Source organism: Molossus molossus, unplaced genomic scaffold (assembly GCF_014108415.1).
Source record: "Molossus molossus isolate mMolMol1 unplaced genomic scaffold, mMolMol1.p scaffold_m16_p_3, whole genome shotgun sequence".
Lineage (NCBI taxonomy): Eukaryota > Metazoa > Chordata > Mammalia > Chiroptera > Molossidae > Molossus > Molossus molossus.
The window spans coordinates 47,176,145-47,197,640 of record NW_023425366.1 but is presented as its reverse complement, the minus strand read 5'-3'; the positions used below and the strand labels follow the sequence as shown (position 1 = coordinate 47,197,640).

The window sequence follows — 21,496 nt, the reverse complement described above, 5'->3', positions numbered from 1 at the left end:
ACTCCCCAACAGGTTTGCCACAAGGCATGGAACACCTGAGTCCTCAGAGCCTGTGGTCCGTCACCATCTGGGGTTCCAAATCCCCTTTAGTTTACTCCAGGACTCTGTACAATGTTGTTATTTTCTAAATACGCCATGATGTGGAACAGGCCCTATGCCTACCTTAACTCAGTGTAGCTTGGCTCTGCAGGACAATGGTTCTCAAAGTGTGGTCCCCAGACCAGCATCATCCAGGTTACCTGGGAAACTAATTAGAAGTGCAGATTCTCAGGCCCCATACCAGAGCCTCAGAATAAGAAACTCTGGGGGTGGGGCCCAGCAAGCTGTTTTAACCAGTCTTCCAGGTGATTCTGATGCTTATAAGGTTTGAGAACCCCTGACCAAGGCAGACAACTACCCCATTTGGACCATTATACCTATCACCTATTGTTAACTTAACATTAATTCTATGTAGTGCTGGAAATCTAGGAATTCCTATTTTCAAAGAGCCACCAAGACATCACCAGCGTCACCACATGTTCCACCTCCTACTGCACCTTCCATTACAGGTCTCTAAACCGGTTCCCCATGATGCCCTGGCCTGTCCGCCCACCCTTTTCACTTGCAGTGGTGCTGGGGCAGACAAGGCCTCTGTACTCCGTGCTGGTGGGTTCTGAAAGTCAGTAGGCGGATAGGGAACTTCCACTTTTGTTCCATTTTGACCCACCTGAGGCCACAGGTAACAATATACCAATAGTCAGCAGCCCACAGGACTGTTTTTACTTTAAAGAAAGCTTGTACTAGTTGAAAATTAAAACCTATTCAAATATCTTCAGATGTCCAATGTTGACCACCACTGCCCTTCCCAGACACCTACCCCTATCCTATGTACAAGAAGATATTATGGCCCTGGCCGGTTTGGCTCAGCGGTTAGAGCGTCAGCCAGCAGTCCGGAGAGACTGGATTTGGTTCCCGCTAAGGGTGTGTATCTCGGTTGCAGTTTGTCCCCGGCCCTGGTTGGGTTGTGTGGGTGGCAACCACCCGATGTGTCCCTTTCACGTGGATGTTTCTCTCTCTCTCCCTCCCTCACTCTATCTGAACAAAATATCGAAAAATGTCCTCGGTGAGGATTTAAAAAAAAAAAAAAAAAAAGGAAGAAGATATTATGCAGACTTGTAGCAAGCTTACAAGAGAAAAATTAAGTTAAACTGCAACCAATATTAAATGTACTTACATTTTGGGTCCTCTTACCCAAGGTCCCTTATTCAAGTTCATCATTGCAAATGCTAACAATTATTTCTCTAGCTAAAGTTTATTGGGCAGTATGTGCTGTTCTGGACTGACCTAAGCCCTTTAATTGTTACAGAATCAGCAAATCTGTAGATGGAACTTGTATTTTCCCCATTTACATATAAGGAACCTATTAAATAAACAGACAAAGTGACAATCTTCATCAGAATCCAAGGAAACTAAAAGCTACCCAAGGCTGACCAGAAAGAACAATCAGGGAGCCTGTCCCTCTCTACATCCAGCCAGCTCATCCTCACTAGCTCCTACCCTGTCAAGTAAGTACTGGGAACAATGCTACATAAATGTTACATCACAATGTCAAAGGCTTAGAAACTTCTAGAAATAAAACTACCTAGATAACAAAGTTAGCTTTAAGTATTTCCTACTTAAAAATATAATCTTTTTTTTAAAAAAGATGTTTTAAATTAATTTTTAGAGAGAGAGGGAGGGAGCAGGAGAGAGAGAGAAACATCAATGTGAGAGCAAAACATTTATGGGCTACCTCCTGCACAGCATCTACCAGGGATCAAGCATGCAATCCAGGCACGTGTGCTGACTGGGAGTCGAATGGCAACCTTTCAGTGTACAAGAGGATGCCCAACCAACTGAGCCACGCTGGCTAGGGCTAAAAATAGAATCTTTTAAAACAAATTTCGTGCCCTGGCCATTTTGGCTCAGTGGTTAGAGCGTCAGCCTGCGGTCCAGAGAGACCCGGGTTCGGTTCCCTCTAAGGGCACGTACCTCAGTTGCAGTTTGTCCTCGGCCCTAGTTGGGTCGTGCGGGTGGCAACCACTCGATGTGTCCCTTTCATGTCGATGTTTCTCTCTCCCTCACTCTAACTGAACAAAAAAGAAAAAAATGTCCTCAGGTGAGGATTAAAACAAATTTCGTTTACTACTTGGTAACAATGGAGAAACAAGTTTATGGCATGCTCTCTCCAAACTTAGTCTAAGCCTGCATCTGACATAATCGTGTGTCCATAACAAGAAAAAGTGCAAATTTAGAGATGCAGAAAATACTCATTGCTAACTAGTATGCTGATCTGTAGTAGAGACGGGCATTTTACACATATATTATCATTCTAGTTTGTTAGTTCTACTAAGTACAGTTGACCCTTGAGCAACGCAGGGTTTAGGAGTGCCAGACTCACATATAACTTAACAATCCACATATAACTTAACCGTTTTTTGTTTTTTTTTAAATCCTAACTCGAGGACATTTTTTCCATTTTTGTTGTTGTTGTTGTTGTTAAGATAGAGTGGGAGGAAGAGAGAGAAAGAGAAAAACATCGATGTGAAAGGGACACCCGCACGACCCCAACCAGGGCCGGGAACAAACTGCAACCGAGGTACATGCCCTTAACAGGAACTGAACCCGGGTCTCTCTGGACTGCAGGCCGACGCTCTAACCGCTGAGCCAAACCAGCCAGGGCCACATATAACTTACCCTCCCCATAAACAGATTCCCAACTGTAGATCAAAAATATACTATTTTCCACAGTTCTATTGACAAAGAAAATTAAGGCTCAGAAGGGAAAAAGACACACACACACACACGAGAAAATACAAATCATGACAGCAAATATAATACTTGTCCTGTTGATTAGTATGTCAAGTCTGAGGAAAATTACTGAAGTTATTTGCAAACCTCAGTTTCTCCTACAAGAGAGCCCACACAGCAAGGACTGCAGTTAGGATAGGTGGCTCGCCTATAAGACTGTAATGAAGTTGACAAATTTCTATCAACTATGACTTGTAGCTCTCGCAACACTGAATTCATTCAGTGAAATGAATTACTCATGTGTTTGTAGTGATGCTGTGGTGTAAACAAACCTACTGTGCATTGCTAGCTGTATAAAAGTATAGCACATACAATGAATTATGTATTAATACTTGATAATGATAATAAACAACTATGTTAATGGTTTATTTACTTAAAATACTATACTTTTTTTATAAGATGCAACTATATTATAACTTTTTTAAAAATACATTTTTATTGATTTTAGAGAGAGAGGAAAGGAGAGGGAGGAAGAGAGAAACACTGATTGGCTGCCTCCTGCATGAAACCCAACCCAGGACCAAACCCGGGCCTGCAACCTGGGTACGTGCCCTGACTGGGAATCAAACCTGCAACCTTTTGGTGCACAGTACAACATTCAACGGAGCCACACCAGCCAGGGCTCAATACTATACTTTTTTTTTTTTTCAGTGAGAGAGGAAGGGAGAGAGAGATAGGAACATCGATGTGAGAGAGATACATCAATTGGCTGCCTCCTGTCCACCCCCTACTGGGGACTGAGCCTGAAACCCAGGCATGTGCCCTGACGAGGAATCAAACTGGGACTTCTCAGTCCATGGGACGATGCTCAATCCACTAAGCCACACTGACTGGGCTTAATACTATACTTTTAATAATTATTTTAGAGTGTACTCTTTCTACCTATATGTAAAAAAAAAATGTTTTCTGTAAAACAGTGTGCTGTGTTATGTAGGCAAGAGCCTCATATATCTCATATTTATTGTGTCTCTTGATTGTCTCTTCTCACTGATTTAATGTCACGTTTTGTACAGAAACATGCTGTTCAGGCTTGTAGCCTAGGAGCAAAAGGTTATACCACGTGGCCTGGATGTGTGATTAGCGAGACTATACAGGTTTGTGTGCGTGCCCTCTACGATGTTCACAATGATGAAGTCACCTAACGGTGCTTTTCTCATTGTATCTCCATTGTTCATCAATGCATGACTATAATTTAATTCAGAAAAAGTAACCATTCAATCTGGGGTTTGAGGACATATAGAAAAAAAAATCCGTAAATTTACTAAAAGAAACTTTATACATTTAAAATACAACAATGTTGGCACAAACTCAAAGAACCAGATTAACGCCCAAATAGCGGGCAAACATGGTCGGTTTATTTTACAAAATACAAGATATACAGAAAGGGGAGGGAGAAAAAAATCCCTACAAATCCCTTGGAAGGCAGAGAAACCACTGTGCTAAAGATTCAGAGAGAGGAAATAAGAAAGTTGCACATTTTCTGAGAAGGTACAAGACAGTGGCAGCGCAGGAGGACGCTGAACCAGTGGCCCACCCAAGAACATCTACGTACAGATCGAATACTCCGGAGAGAAAACAGAGGGCTGATGCACAGCTTCTGAACAAACAGAGAAGGCTGGGAACCTCGAGAGCTCTCCGGGAGCTGCGGCAACTCTCCAAGATCGGAGGTGCTGCTGGTTTTGAGTTTAGCAAAGCACACCTGGGCAGGTGAGTGCAGAATGAAAGTAAAAGCAATATATCTGTGGCTAAAACCACCTCCAAGTAGCTTATTTCAAATACTAGCCTTCCTTAGGCATTTCAGTTGGGGAAACGAAGGAAAAGGGAAAAGAAATGAGGGATTTGCAAGTATTGCATAAAACATTAGTATGCCAAAATCGTACATCTGCTAGTCAACAGATGATTCCTTTAGTTTCATACATCAAAACAGTTATTAATACAGAGAAACTATTAAGTACAAGTCAAACAACCTAATCTGGCTATCAGTTTTTCCAAGGATTCAGTGAGAAGGCATTATAAAAATAATGCCTTTTAAAAAGTTAAGTCCTCCCAGCTTCATCATCACTGTCACCTCCATAAGTCACTATGACTAGCCTTTGCCAAATTACTGAAAGCACCCAGAACTGATTAAACCTTTATGATAGTAAAATCAGACGAAAGCCCAAAGTTCACCGGGACTCTATTATTACTGGCTCTGGTCTCTCTTAAGTCAGTTTTTTTTTTTAGGCTCTCGAAACCTTAAGTAAACAAATCCAACAGCCAGTGAAAACTGACACGCCCAGAAACTCCCAAGAAACATTTACTTCATAGTTCACAATACACTGTCCTATTCCATCTGCGGTGGCCTTGCCTGGAGCTAAAGGTCAAAAGAAAACATTCCCAAACACCTTCACACTTTATGGGTGGAAAAATGAGGAGGAAAAAAGAGCAAGGAGGCTTCAAGGAGAGGGCAGGGACACAGACTATCATCTCCATGGCATATACATACCACACCTCTGACTTTCCTAAAACTGCTTCATTTTTGCACCTTAACTAACTATAAAAAACAGCTTCAGCCCTGGCCGATGGCTCAGTTGGTTGGAGCATTATGTGCACCAGAAAGGTTGTAGGTTTGATCCAGTAGGGATGCATATGAGAGGCAACTGACTGACTAAAGTTTCTCTCTCTCACCTTATGTTCCTTTCTCTCCCTTCCTCTCTCCAAAATCAGTAAAAAAATATATCCTCAGGTGAGGATTAAAAAACAAAACAAAAGCAGCCCAGCTGGTGTGTCTCAGTGGTTGAGTGTCGACTCATGCACCAAGATGATTCCTGGTCAGGATACATGCCCAGGTTGTGGGCCTGATCGCCAGTGGGGGGCTTGCAGGAGGTGGCCAATCAATGTTCTCTCATCGATGTTTCCATCTCCCTCTCCCTCTCAAATCAATAAAGAAAAAATAAATAAATAAAATAAACCCTTCATTTACATTTCTAGAATTCTTTCTTTTTAATCCTCACCTGAGGATACTTTTTCCCTTTATCTTCAGATAGAGTGGGAGGGAGGGAGGGAGAGAGAGAGAGAGAGAGAGATAGCGCACGCCCGCGAAAGAAAGAAACATTGATGCTAGAGACACATCGATTGGTAGCCTCCCACACAACCCTGATCCGGGCCAGGAACTGAACCACAACCAATGTACGTGCCCTTGACTGGAATCGAACCTGAGACTCTTTGATCCATGGGCTGACGCTCTAACCACTTAGCCAATCTGGCCAGGGCAACATTTCTAGAATTCTTTAAACACAAGATGTATATAATGCTAGAGCTAAAGGAGCCTTTGGGATGACTAATTATTTTTACTCCTTTAGAAATATTTTTACTCCTGACCAGCAGTTCCCACCCCTAGCCCTTTCCACTGAACTCCCACTAGCAAAAATAATCCTACCCTGGAACCAGTGTCAAGGAGTCTCAACTAACCTTCATGGAAGAAATCAATCTGCTTGCCCTGGCTGGTTTGGCTCAGCGGTTAGAGCGTCGGCCTGTGGTCTGGAGAAACCTGGGTTCAGTTCCTGCTGAGGGCACGTACCTCAGCTGGAGTTTGTCCCCGGCACTGGCTGGGGTTGTGTGGGTGGCAGCCAGTAGATGTGTCTCTCTCTCTCTTCCCCCCTCTCTCCCTCTCACTCTATGAATGCAAAAAGTGTCTTCAGGTGAGGATTAAAAGAAAAAAAAAATCAATTTGCTCAACAGAACCTATGATAGCAGTTTCTGAGGTTGCTCCCAATAGCATCCTAACAGAGGATTTCTGAGAAACAAAATCTTACTTCAAACATTTTTAAAGAGACGGATTTTGTGGGCTTTCCGCAAATCATATCATATAGGAAGCCACCTACCAGTGGGATTAACAGTATATACAAAAATTGAAATTGCTCTACTCTCTCTCAGTCTCACTCAAGTATTTCACAGGTACTGTAAATATTAGTGCAGAATTAGACACCATGATTTGCCAGGCTGTTCTCCATGTAAAATGTTTGTGTCTGCCACCTGCTACCACCTAAAAACACCCTTTGGCAATCTTGACCCAAGAGAGCACCCTGGGTAATGGTGTTTCCCTCCAAAGGATAAGCAGGAAAATGAAAGGGGCCCGGGGATGGGGTGGGGTGTTTCAATTTTGTAAAGGCCAGGTTCCTTCCACATCATTACTTTAGAAGCAATCTCTTTTCAGTGCCTAGATCCACTTCTTGAAAATGGAAATCTGATTTTTACCTTGTAGTAAAATAATTTCCACTTATCCCATCCCACTTTCTTTTTTTGTTAATCCTCACCCAGAGATTTTCCACTGATTTTCTCGATAGTGGAAGGGAGGGAGGAAGAGAGAGAGAGAGAAATATCAATGTGAAAGAGATACATCGATTGGTCGCCTCCCTGAACAACCTCGACCAGGGCTGGGATTGAACCTGCAGCACAAGCCCTTGACCAGGATCGAACCCTCGAACCTTCAGTTCTAGGGCCGACATTCTAACTGCTGAGCCAAACTGGCAGGGCTTTTCTTTTTTTTTTTTTAATAAGTGAACACTTATTTGAAAAATCACAGAGGTAGAAGTAATTTGTAGAAGAAATGGGCTTAGGAAACAAGTTATAGAGGTAAAGAAAGGGCTCTTGGAGCTTGGGAGTGAGGAAGGTAATGGTGACTGGCTGGGGTGGGGGGGGGGGGAGGAAAGGGAAGGGCACAGGAGCACCTTATCCCACCTTCTTAAAGTTCTGAGTAAAATCTGAGGCCACAACTTTTGCAACATAGACATTAATTCTAAGAAAATGTTTCAGGAAGCACTAAAGGTCAAGTTTAGAGAAAGAGCCTAGAGGTTTAATAAAAAATTGGATGCTGGCTGATATTTTTTAAATACTTACCCACTCTTCAACATTGGGGGGCTGCTCATCATACATATGTTCCTTGTCCCATAAAATATTCGACTTGTCATACTGGTCTAGCTTTCTTCGAGTTTTCACAGCAAAGAAAATTATTAAAGCAAAAGCCACAATAACCATGAACCCCAGCACGATGGCAATGGCCTACAGAGATGAAAGATAATGACTTAATTAGATTTTAATTTTTACTTTATTCCAATGCACTCACTACAAATACACTACTAAATTTCTGTGACTTACCTGATATAAAAGTGATACAAATGGTTACATTTTAGAAATATAACACCTAGCCCACACCAGTTAAGCTAAGGTTAACAAAACATACACACACACCTTAATTCAATTCTCAGAACATGGTTAATTAATGTTAGGTACTATCATCATCCCCGTCTCAGAATGTTACAGAAAACTATTCCAAAGCTTGAGCACCAAGAAGCCATATTTTATGGAGGATCTGTCTTCCCATAAATGATGCAGACATGATCTAACCAAGCTATAAATTAGAGGACATTGACTAATGATTTATTTAGTCCGGCAGGTCTTTCCGCTTTAGGAGTCTTTCATGTACTAACTAGAAAGGGCTGTGTGACAGTCCTACTAGTGCCTGGTAGGTATGTTAAGTGGTACACTGGCCCAGGGACACTTGGAATTGAGGCAGGCACCAGAACCCTGCCCTGCATATCTGCTAATGGGTAACAGGAGGCTCTCTCCACAGCTGTCTACCTAACAGTAATATCGTTTTTCAAAGAACACAGGTTTGGGGTAGTCAGATGATGGGGGTGTGGTAAGACAGGAGGACCGATCCTCAGCCCTATTTACCATAGATACATCTGAATGTCAACCACAAACATTTGAAGAGAAAACATCTGGTCTTCAAAACAAGCAAAAGAATGAGAATTACTGAGTCAGTTAACCCAGAAATATTTTCTTAATATAATTAAGGGGTGACTCGTGGTTACTGAAGGCAGGGTTCTCTACTCCACCTGCACATCTGAATCATCTGGATAGCTTTTATTTTATTTTTTTTATTTTCTTTCCCATCTGGATAGCTTTTAAAAATACTGACACTCTAATAATTACAAAACACTTTTGAAAGACATTAAAGATGACCTAAGTAAATGGAAAGACATCCTATGGTCATGTATTAGTAGACTTGATGTAAAGATGACAATACTCCCCAAATTGATCTACAGATCCAATGCAATCCTTCAAAATCCTAGCTGGCTTTTTTTTTGGCAAAAATTTACAAGTTGAGCCCGGGCCAGTTTGGCTCAGTAGTTAGAGTGTCAGCCAGCGGACCAAAGAGTCTCCAGTTCAATTCCGGTCAAGGTCATGTACCCTCGGTTCCGATTCGTCCCTGGCCTTGGTCGGGTCTTGTGGGAGGCAACCAATCAATATCTCTTTCTCACACTGATTTTTCTCTCTCTCTATCTGATGATAAATAGAAAAAATATCCTCAGGTGAGGATAAAAAAAAAAATTCACAAGTTGACTTCAAAATTCATATTAAAATGTAAGGGACCCAGAATCTAGCCAAGAACAAAGTTGTTGGGCAGCCACTTCCCGATTTCAAAACATACTACAAAGCTACAGCAATCAAGACAGTGAGGTACTAGCATAAGGACAGAAATATAGATTAATGGAATCAAATTGAGAGTTTAGAAATAAATCCTGACATTTATTGTCAATTCAGTTATGACTAGGGCATGAACAATTTAATGGTGAAATAGTTCTTTCAAAACAAAAAATACCAATACAACTGAAAAGAATGTTAGACTCCTTCCATAGCCATGCCCAAAATAAACTTAACATGGATTCCATTCTAAGATCTAAATAAAAGAGCTAAAATTAAAAGTCTTAGAAGAAAACACAGGAGTACATTTGTGACTTTGAGTTAGGTATGACACCAACAGCACAAGCAACAAAAGAAAAATCAAACCTCATAAAAATTAAAGGATTTTATGTAAACAAAAACATACAGAAAGTGAAATGAGAATGACAAAATGAAAGAAAATACTTGCAAATCACACATCTATAAGGGACTTGTATCCAGATATATAGAGTTCTTACAACTCAGTAATAAAAACACAAGTAGTCCAATTTAAAAATGGACAAAGATTCTAAATAACCATTTCTCCAAAGATATATGCATAAGGAAAAGAAGCTCAACAGCCTTAGCTGTCAAGGAAATGCAAATTAAAACTAAAATGAGGTACCACTTCACACCCATTAGCACAGCTAGAGTCAGACAGACAAAAACAATATTGGTGAGGATACGTAAAGATTGGAATCCTATATATTTCTAGTAAATGTAGTGTAACCACTTTGGAAAAGTTTGGCTGTTCCTCAAAAGGTTAAGCACAATGTCATCATAAGACCCAGCAATTCCACCCCCTGGTATATACTCAAGAAAAATTAGAACATAGGTTCACATAAAAACTCATACACAAATGTGCAGAGCATTATTCATTAACAGCTAATGTGAAAATAGCCCATATGTCCATTAACTGATGAATGGATAAATAAAATTTGGTGTATCAATATAATGGACCATTATTCAGCAATAAAAGAGACTGAAGTAGTGACACCTACTACAACACGGATGAACCTTAAAAACATTATGCTCGCCCTGGCCAGTTTGGCTCAGTGTTTGGAGCGTCGGCCCGCAGCCCAAAGAGTCGCAGGTTCGATTCTGGTCAAGGGCACGTACCTTCGTTGTGGTTTGTCCCGGCCTGCCAGGGTCGTGCGGGAGGCAACCAGTCAATGTGTCTCTCACATCAGTGTGCGTGTGTGTCTCTCTCTACCCCTCCCTCCTACTCTATCTGAAAAGAAATGGAAAAATATCCTTGGGTGAGGATTAAAAAAAAACAGAAAAAACGTTTTTAATTATGCTAAATGAAAGAAGCCAATCATAAAAGACTGCACATGTATTGTGTGAGTCTGTTTATATGAAATCCAGAATAGGCAAATCTATAGAGTAGATCTGAGAAGAGTTAGGGAAATGAGGAGTAACTGCTAATGGTATGGGTTAGTGAAATGTTTTGGAAAATAATGAAAATGTTCTAAAATTGATTGTGGTGATGGTTGCACAACTGTGAATATATTAAAAAACAACAAACTGTATCTAAATGGATGTGGTATATTAATTGTATCTCAACAATGACACCTAGCCTTTCTCCCAGATTCTGATTTAAACAGAAGTGGGGCCTTAGCATCAGTATTTTTTTTAATTTCCCAAAGTGATTCTATTAAGTATCCTAAATGGAGAGCCTCTGACGCAAGGTATAAAAAAAAACACAAAATTATTCATACCTCCTGGGGATCCACCACACAGTAGTGATACAAATATTGATCCGTGTAGATTCCAGAAACTGCAGGTGTATAAAACTGGTTGCAGAGGGCAATAATTTGTGAACCATACATAGACCCAGAAGCCTGGGCAGTTGGATTGACTCCCATTATATAAACAATTGTGGCAATAAACACCAAGAAGCCCAGGATGGCACTCACTATTATCACGGTCAGGTAATATCTTCTTGTTCTAGCTATTTCAGATCTTATAACACTGGTAATAAATATCACCAATGCAGCAATGAAACAAAAGGCAGCCATAGCCAGTAGGAAGCCCTTTGCCGCTCTTGGATCGGTATAGCCTGTTCCATAGCCGTAACCGTAGCCATAACCATAGCCATTTCCAAAGCCTCCAAAGCCACTTCCTGCATAAGGGTAACCTATGCCACCTCCTAATATAGTGCTTCCATAGCCTCTGTCCCAGCCAAGTGTGGAGGCAACACAGGCAAATATGGCAATGCACATCACGATAATGAGCATAGACAGAATCCGAATCACTCCTGGAGGAGAGGTCCATTTGTAGAAGTGAAGAATTTCATCTTCCGGGTAGAAGGAATATGCCGTGTGAGACAGCATTGGCCGAACATGCATCTCTCCACCATATATGTCATTGCTTGGTGCATAATGACTGGGTTTGCTGAAATACACACAAAAACAATTTCAAGTTAGCACTTTTTGGAGGTAAGCAGAAAGAACATACAAAGTACTTGAAATAATTTAAACAAACCTTTGGCAAAATAAAACTATTGTTAGTACTTCCCCAACTGCAATAAGGCAATTTGTTTCTTCCCCAAAATTAAAATATCAATATCCTAAATCCCAGTATGATGGTATTAGGAGGTAATTAAGTCCTGAGGTGGAGCCCTCATGAATGGGAATAATGCTCTTATAAAAGAGGCTCCAGAGACCTCTAAACTTTTCTGCCAACTAGAAGGACTCAACTAGAAGTTGACAGTCTACAGCCTGGAAGAGGGGATTCACCAGGACCTGATAATGTTGACTCCAGAAATGAAAGCAATAAATTTCTGTTGTACCTAAGCTACCCAGTTTATAGTCCTTTGTTTTATCAGCCTGAATTGACTCAGACACCCACTGAACAGTAAAGATATCTATGTATCAGAATCCCCTGGAGGGCTTGTTAAAACATAGATTGTTGGCCTCCATCCCCAAAGTTTCTGATTCTGCAGGTCTGGGGTAGGACAAGTTTCCAGGAGCTGCTAATGTCACTGGTCTGGGAACCATACGCTGGGAATGACGGCTCTAGTTTCTATGAATGGAACAGAAGCTCTCAAATTTTGCTACATATTAGAATCACGTGGAGAATGTATAAAATCCCCAGATGGAACACTTCATACCAGTTAAATCATAATCCCTGGGGATGGAACCCACAAAGTTTAAAACAATGGTGTCAACCCTTTTGCCTATGTATGTGACTTGAGACCAGTGCATTCAGACATGACACCTGCAATGTCCTACCAATGAACACGTGCAATTCCTGGTAGCCTTGCTCTCCTACCTAGGAAGGCACATTCATTCATTTATTCATTTGACAGCTATTTACTGGAGCTGCCAGGCTGGGACTGTGCTCAGTACTAGGGACACAACAATAAACAGAACACTCAATCCAGGATCTTCATAGAGTTGAGTCTCTATCAGGGTGGTAAGACATTAATCCCTACATAATCTATAATCAGTTATGGTAAGAGTTATAAAGAAAATCAAATATGTAATGAGGGCTCTTCAGGGTGATGCTTAATTGGATCTTGATTCTCCTTTATTTAATCATAAACACGGCTTGTGATAGGCACACTGATGTGTGGATACACTGAATTTAAGAACTGTGTGCCTTGGGGAGGCAAAATTCAGTTTGTAAACTGACCTCAGCCCCTTTTGTTTTTGCCATTTTTTCCACAGTCCACCTTGCTCACCCCAAGCAAGGGACATCTTACTACTAGGTGCTTCAAAGAAATGACCTGAGTATTTAAGAATGAAAAGGAACTGGAGAGAACACTGATTAGCTGGTCCTTGAGGATGTCAAGTAAGAAAGCTCCATATTCCATTCTACTCAACTATTTGGGTTGTCTGTGTTTGGGGATTCAAGGACAGTGTAGCTCTGAACATCTTGAACATCTTGTATCTTGGGCCACACACAAGCACTTATTCTTCTAAGGTATGTATCCAGAAGGAGAATTTCTGGATCCATTTTTTTTTTTAGTTTCAGCTCCACTAGACAATGTCTAACTGTTTTCCAAAATGATTGTATCAACTTACACTCCCATTAACAGTGTAATGGTCACAGAAGCGTTGCTTATGATAATCCAAAACAGGAAACAGTCCAAATGGGTACAATACTGTGATTTATAAGAAAGCCCTGGCTGGTCTGGCTCAGCTGGTACAGCATCGGCCTGCGGACCAGAGAGACCAGGGTTTGGTTCCCGCTAAGGGCATGTACCTCGGTTGCAGTTTGTTCCCAGCCCCAGTTGGGGTTGTGTGGGTGGCGGCCAGTCAATGTGTCTCTCTCATATCGATGTTTCTCTCTCTCTTCCCCCCTCTCTCCCTCCTGCTCTATCTGAAGATAAATGCAACAATGTCCTCGGGTGAGGATTAAAAAAAAAAAAAAAAGAAATATATATTTGGTCACTCAGATGATCAAATATATTTTTCACATATATATTTGGCTGTTGCTAACTTATGTCCTTTAAAATAAACCAGTGCTCGAGTAACATGTTTCTCTGAGTCCTGTGAACCGTTTTAGCAAATTAATTAAACCCAAGAAGAGAGCTGTGGGAACCTCTGATTTATAAAACCGGGGACCTCCTGGTCATGGGATGAGCCTACACTGACACATCATGATCAGCGAGAGTACAGAGATGTGCTTTTAAGTGTAAAATACATAGTGATCACAGCATGAAAAAAAATGTAAGACCAGCAAGAGAGAACCCGAATATTAACTATGTACTCTGGCTGATAATGATATGTCAATGTAGGCTCATTAATTATAACAAATATACCACTCTGGTGGGGGATGTTGATAATGAGTGAGGCTATGCATGTGTGGGGGCAGGAAGAATATGGAAAATCTCTGTACCTTCCTCTCAGTTCTGCTATGAAAATAAAAGTGCTCTAAAACATAAAGGCTTAAGCCCAGCTGGTGTGACTCAGTGTTTGAGCATCATCCCATGCACAAGGAGGTCCCCGGTTTAATTCCTGGTCAGGGCACATGCCCAGGTTATGGGTTTGATCCCCGGTCAGGGTGTGCGGGAGGTGGCCTATTGCCATTTCTCTCTCATCAATGTTTCTCTCTCTCTCTCTCCCTTCCTCTCTCTCTAAAATCAATAAAGAAGAAAAAAGAAAATATAATTACATATATGACTCATTATATTTCTATAGCACTGCTCTGAAGCAAAAAAAAAAAGTTTAAAACCAAGTAAAACAAAACTGTACTCTTTAGGATACATAAAGTGGTAAAATAACAGAGAAAAGCAAGGGATGACCATTTGTCAGAACAGGACTTTGAGGTGTTGTTTCTTGACCTAGGTGATGATTTTGCTTTGTCTTTATCTATCTCATACACACATTCTGTGCCCTTTTCTACTTGAATATTATATTCCACTGTCATTTATAAAAGCAATATAAAATAAACATTAGGCTAATGGAGCACTACTTAATAACTATATTCTCTAACATTTTCACGACCATAGGGTTGTAAACAATTACCATGTTCAAGTATTAGCCAGGAGGTTATGTAATATGAACACAGCCCCAACTACAATTATCAAAGAGTTAAAGCTACTTAAAGGAGGAAATCCCTAGCAATGCTTGCTAACAAATTTAAAATGGAAGAATTCATTGTTAAATCCCCAAATAAGGAAGGGAAGGAGGGAGAGAGGAAAATAGAGAGGGAGGGAAGGAGCGGGGGAGAAATGTAAAAAGAATAGAATAGCCCTGGCAGGTCTGTCTCAATGGTTAGAGTGTCGGCCCGCAGACCAGAATTCTGGGTTCGGTTCCCGCTAGGGGCCTGAGCCTCAGTTGTGGTTTGTCCTCAGCTCCAGTTGGGGTTATGTGGGTGGCAACTGGTCGGTGTGTCTCTCTCTGGCATCGATGTTTCTCTCTCTCTTGCTTTTCCTCCCTCTCTCCTTCCCGCTCTTTCTGAAGATAAATGCAGAAAAATGTCCTCGAGTGAGGATTAAAAAAAAGAATAGAATAAATAAATAAATCCTTAAATAACTAGAGATGCCAAGAACCCTTAACTTTGTTTCTTGTTTTATATAATGGCAGGAATCACTCTTAAAATTATCAAACGCATGATGCTAAGTGAAAGAAGTCAATCACAAAAGACCACATGCTATGTGATTCCATTTATATACAATGTCCAGAATGGACAAACCTAGAACAGAAAGCAGATTGGTGGTTGCTGAACACAGTGCAGAAATGGGGAGTGACTACTAATGGGTAGGGGTTTCTTTGGGGAAAGTGTTATAAAAATGTTTTAAAATTGTGGTGATGCCTCCACAACTCTGTGACTATATTAAAATCACTGAATTGTCCATTCTAAATGAGCAAATTATATCTCAATAAAAGTGTTATTTAAAAAATTGATGCTAGGTTGCCAATGGTCATTTAAACAAGGTACTAATATGGAAACTTCATACCAATTGTGAAAAACAAAAGGAATAAATATAAACACAAATATAAGCCGAGACTATATTGAAGTAAACATCAGAAACAGGTAATAACATTTGCCTCTGCATAGAACAAGTCATCCTGGACGTTATGGGTAAGAGGGAAATTCATTTTTCACTCAATACACATATTTTATTTTTTAAAAGAAAACAAACAATAGATGAAAATGTAATGATAAGCACATATTTTTTTTACATGTGATGGACTTTTAAAAAATAGAAAACTAAAGAATCATTTACTTACAACTCATCAGGTCTGTATGGAGGTGGACTTTCAAAAGGCCTCGATGACATGGTCAATGGTCACCTGATCTTCAAGAGGAGCAATGTCCTGTAGCTCCCAAGATAAGCCAATCTAAGCAACATAAGTAGGGTAATGGCATTACTACTGAGCTCAGAGTTTCCTTGCATCACTGAGAAAACTAATGACACCAATCTCAAGTAACCTCTCACACCAGTTTTACTTCTCTCATCCTTCCCATTGTTCTTTTTATACATTAGATCATTAATTCCTTGAGTACAGGAAATCTGAGCATAGGAATCATTCTGCCTGGGAGTCCTCACAGCACCTAGCACCATGCTCTGTATATCACTGGCATACAAATATTGTTTAATCTTGAAATTCTACATTGTAGTAATAAATTCACAAAGCTTTTACAGCATAGGTTAAAATGGTATTTATTTTTTCCAAAATTTTTTTTCTTTACTGATTTTAGAGAGGAATGGGGAGAGGGAGATAGAAACATGAATAACAGAGAACAACGATTGGCCACCTGCTGGGTGTCCCTGACTGGAGATCGGGCCCACAACCTGGGCATGTGCCCTAACCAGGAATTGAACCGGCGCCCTCTTAGTGCATGGGTCATCGCTCAACCTCTGAGGCACACGTGTGGGAAGGTATTTATTTTTTTAAATAGTCCCGCCATAGAACAAGGAAGATGGGTATAAGAAAAAAAGAAGTTTTTAATATAGTGTTTCATATTACTTTGGAAAATTCATATAAAATGAGAATGCACCTGAAAGTACATATCTAGCAAAGTCTAACACATACCAGCCCCTGAATGTTAACTATAGTATAATCTGGTTTAAAAGTATGATGTTTTCATTACGAATAATTATAAGATGCATCTATGAATGGTGGGACTGTGGACATTTTCCCATTCTGCTTTTCTAAGTCTTCAAAACTAGGCACGGTTTTTATAAATTATGGGGGAAAAAACATTAAACACACATTGTATTAAAGAGTCCTCTTCTCTAAGAGAAAAACAAAATGATTTTCTCTAAAATTTCTCAATTTGTTCCAATTTCATTCAATCCACAAGTATTTATTAAGTGCCTCCACCACATCACAGGATCCTGTGGAGATTAAGAATGAGACACAGTTCTTAAGGTCACATGTGTGACAAAGAAAACAGCTACTGAAACAGACATTATTTAGGACTGGACTACGTGATCTGTATAGGGATGACCACAGACTGCAAGAGGAAGTAGAAAGGAAGGAAGAAGGAAGGAAAGATACTTGAGCAAGATCTATATCTGCCCTGGCCAGGTAGCTTGGTTGATTAGAGCATTGTCCCTGATACACCAGGCTGTGGGTTCAATCTTCAGTCAGGACATATGAGAATCAACCAATGAATACAATAAATAAGTGGAACAACAAATCAATGTTTCTTTCTCTTTCTCTCTCTCTCTAAAAAAAAGATCTATATCTGAGTATATTGAAGTATCTAGTATATTTTCCTTCTCAAAAAGTATGTGTAATCTTACATCACTATGTTAGAAACAGTGAGTCAATTCAAACTCTTTAAACTTTGTTCTAAATCAATGGCAGCTATCCTCCACATCCTTAAGGTCCATCAATTCCAAATGTCTTACAATAAAATACTGCCCATATGTATATTAGGTAAAACCTCAAAGATGGAAATACAGTGAGTTAGTAACATCAACATATTTAGCATAATTCTTCCAAACACAACGAAGACATTCTTCTATACATTCTTTTATTTCTAAAAACCACTTTATTGAACCGTAACATAAAGTCCACAAATCATAGGTATACAAAGCTCTGTAACTAGAACCCAAAAACACATATAAATGAATAATTCAGGCCAAAATATTATGGTGCTATAAAAGTCCAGACTAAATGTCTCCCTAGTTGACATTCAGAAAAATATTAAGAAAAACTGAAGCTGAATGTCAAATGCTCACAAATTGATCTGAGAGAAGGAATCTTATTCCTTCTATACCTCTAACTCACTCATTCAAAAATATGCCCAAAATGCCAGGCTCAATGATGGTTTTTGAAAATTCTAAATTAATTCAAACCCAGGCTGCAGTTTAAGTTTTGCCAAAAATCCAGAAGAAATATCCCTTTTCAAACTGCTATTTCCTAGAGTTTAGTTGTCATGTCTTCTCTAATAGAAGAGATTTTAAATTGTGAAGCAAATAATTTTAAAAAACTAATTAAGAACAAGTCATGCCACACCAACTCCATCTCCTTTTTTGAGGTTACCAGACTGGTAGATGAAGGAAATGCAGAGAGAATCCTGAGGATCTAGAACATATCCTTACTGTGTACAGACAGATTTCAAGGGCCTGAATAATGGAACCTAGTTAGGACGAAAGAATGGACCATTTATGTCCACCTGGAGGGAGGTCTCTAGTGGTAACTATACTCAAAGTGCATATAATGGGCTTATCCAGAGTTGCAGCTAAAAAACCCACTGGCTACAAGTCCATCAACACAGATCAAGTTCTCTGTAAGGTCAGAAGATTGGGTTGAAACAAACCTAGTGGTTGTAAAAGCTCCTCACCTGACACAAGTCCTCATCTCTGAGCCTCACTACCCTCCCCTGTCAAATGGGGGATAATCCTGACCTCTGGGCTAGGATAACTAAGTAAAACAATGAATTAAGGAAGATAAGCAGGGGGGGTGAGGGGTGAAGGGGGGCGTTATACAGTATAAGGTAACAAAAGAAGATTTGACTTTTCTTGTACCATAGAAACTTATATGATCCAATTAACCAATGTCACCCCAATAAATTTAATTTAAAAAAAAAGAAGGCGCCCTGGCTGGTTGGGCTCAGTAGTTAGAGCGTTGGCCCACAGACTGGAGAGTCCCAGGTTCGGTTCCCTCTAAGGGCTGTACCTTGGTTGCAGTTGCAGTTCGTCCCCGGCCCCTATTAGGGTCGTATGGGTGGCAACCTGTAAATGTCTCTTTCACACCAATATTTCTCTTTCTTTCTTCCTCCCTCTCTCCCTCCACTCTGTCTGAAAATAAATGCAGAAATGTCCTTGGGTGAGGATAAAAAAAAAAAAGAAAGAAAGAAAGAGAAAAAAAAAGAAGGATAAGCAAATGTATTCACAGCAAGGTGGCTGTCCTGAAGGTAAGAAATTTCAGTGTTTAGGCAATTAGGTATATGCTATACATTTTCAAATATTGGTGGTATGAATAAATCATTTTAAAAATGTAAATGCAATTTAAAACAATAGTGTAACTACTGGATAGAGAGAGCTGTCTTAATAACTGTCCATTTTTAAACTTTTTGAAAATATTTTTTTTTATTGATTTTTTTAAAGATAGAGAAAAGGAGAGAGAGATAGAATCATCAATGTGAGAGAGAAACATTAATTGGCTGCCTCCTACCTACCCCCTATTGGGGATCAAACCAGCAACCCTGACTGGGAATCAAACCAGGACCTCTCAGTCCATGGGACGATGCTCAATCCACTTAGTCACACCAGCTGGGCAATAACTGTCCATTTTAAAAAGTGCATTTCCGCCCTGGCCAGTTTGGCTCAGCGGTTAGAGCGTCGGCCTGCGGTCCGCAGAGACCCGGGTTCGGTTCCCGCTAAGGGCACGTACTTCGGTTGCAGTTTGTCCCCGGCCCTGGTTGGTCGTGCGGGTGGCAGCCACTTGATGTGTCCCTTCACGTCGATGTTTCTCTCTCTCTCTCCCTTCCTCTCTCTCCCTCCCACTCTATCTGTACAAAAAATGGAAAAATGTCCTCGGGGGAGGATAAAAAAAAAAAAAAAAAAGTGCATTTCCTTGGTGAGAATTTCAACAAAAACTAACATACTATTACAAACTCAGGCAGTATTCACAGAGATAGTGTTTGGATCTAGGAATGACACAGCTGTTAAAAAGAAGCAAACCTATGTATAACTTTCAAATTTGTACATCAAGTTCCAACTAAGTGCCTCTCCAGGAGGGTGACTAAGATTACTAAAGATCTAGAAAAATCACGACTTAAGACAAATGATTGGAAAAACAGGAAATGTGTGGCCTGGAGAACTCAACAAGAGAAGGACCACCATGGCAACCTTCAAATATCTGAAGAGCAGTCTTTGTAGTGCTAGAAATGGTTCTTTGAAAAAACAAACAAAAACACCACAGGGTTCGATTTCCTCTCAATGTTAGGAGGTATCTCGCTCACCCTGACCCCACACACCCTCCAAAAAATAACAACTAACAATTTGAAATGATGCCAATTATACAAAGCTTAAGTTGTTTCATGCTTTGGGGGGACTGGACAGGGGGATTTAAAAGGTTTCTTTCAAGGCAGTCTGTGACTGTGCTTTAAGGTCACAGCCACAGCAGAAAAAGAGCCAAGACACAAGAGCCTGTTGTCCAATGCTCAGCACAGCAAGTCAAGACACTGAAGGAGACATAAGTCAAACAGCTGAGTAAGAGTCAGGGGCAAAAGAGAAGCAGCACACCCTTGTTGGATATGTTCAGCTGAAAGTCAGCTAATGTTAACATATAACAAAAGTTCTCCTCTTGAAAACGTTTACTGGTCAAAAGCTGTCTTAATTAAAAACAACAACAAAAACAAACAAACAAGCTAAGATGAAATACAAAAGTCTGAAAGTATTATGCCCCAAAATTATTCATTAAACTGTCAAAAAGTAAACAATGAAGTTTATTATATTTAAAGGCAGTTAGTCTGTTCCTTTTCAAGCACATCCAGCAATAGTTAATTTGCCTTTAAGAAGTTTTTTAAGTTGTGCCTTATATTAAATGATTCTATTTAGGTTATAGGCACATGACCTATAAACTGCTTACATTTTTGAAATTAGGCAATTGTGAAATAGATGAGCTCTGTGTCAGAAACTGCTTTTTAAATAAGCTTTGCAGATAATTTTTAAGCACACCATATATTTGGAGAAACACTGCCTAGTGTAATAGTGTCAATCCAAGGAAAGTCTTGATCCTGTGAGTTTCCCGTCTAGAACACTCAGATCTTCACATGGCAGGTGCGGGTGGGTTCAGTTCTCAGCTCAAATGACACCTCCTCAGAGATGTCCTCCCAGTCACACACTCCATCCACTAAACCTGTTTTATTTTCAGAGCACATTTCCCCCCTAACTAAATTATTCATTTTTCTTTTCTTTTCTTTTCTTTTCTTTCTTTCTCCCCTCCCACCCCCCTCCACTGGCCACTCTCTCCACCCCAAATGGAATACCAGCTTCACTTGGATGTCTGTTTTGACCATGTTATTCCTGATCCCTGGTACAAAGTCATGATCTATCAATCTCTGATTTATAAAAATCAATAGCCCACATTACAGCTAGGGATTCAATCCAGCAGTGACCATCTTGAAGTTCTTGACTCATAACACCCAGTAAATAGAATCCTTTAAGTTCAGCAAACACAATTATTATTTTGTAATCCTCAACCAAGGATATTTTTCCATTGGTTTTCAAACAGAGTGGGAGGGAGTGAGTGAGGGAGAGAAA

General features: G+C 40.1%; 1 protein-coding gene across 3 annotated transcripts in view; it reads right to left on the bottom strand.

Annotated features, from left to right (window-relative positions):
• The window catches only part of OCLN (occludin), a 46,628-nt gene that overhangs the window by 22,592 nt on the left and 2,540 nt on the right, over positions 1–21,496 (bottom strand). For all 3 annotated transcript variants that reach the window (XM_036279415.1, XM_036279418.1, XM_036279417.1), the window contains exons 2-4: positions 16,002–16,112; positions 11,037–11,712; positions 7,708–7,869 (exon numbers count right to left, since the gene is read on the bottom strand). In XM_036279415.1, coding sequence (XP_036135308.1) covers positions 7,708–7,869; positions 11,037–11,712; positions 16,002–16,051 — 888 coding nt within the window. In that variant the 5' untranslated portion in view covers positions 16,052–16,112. The remainder of the gene's footprint in view (positions 1–7,707; positions 7,870–11,036; positions 11,713–16,001; positions 16,113–21,496) is intronic.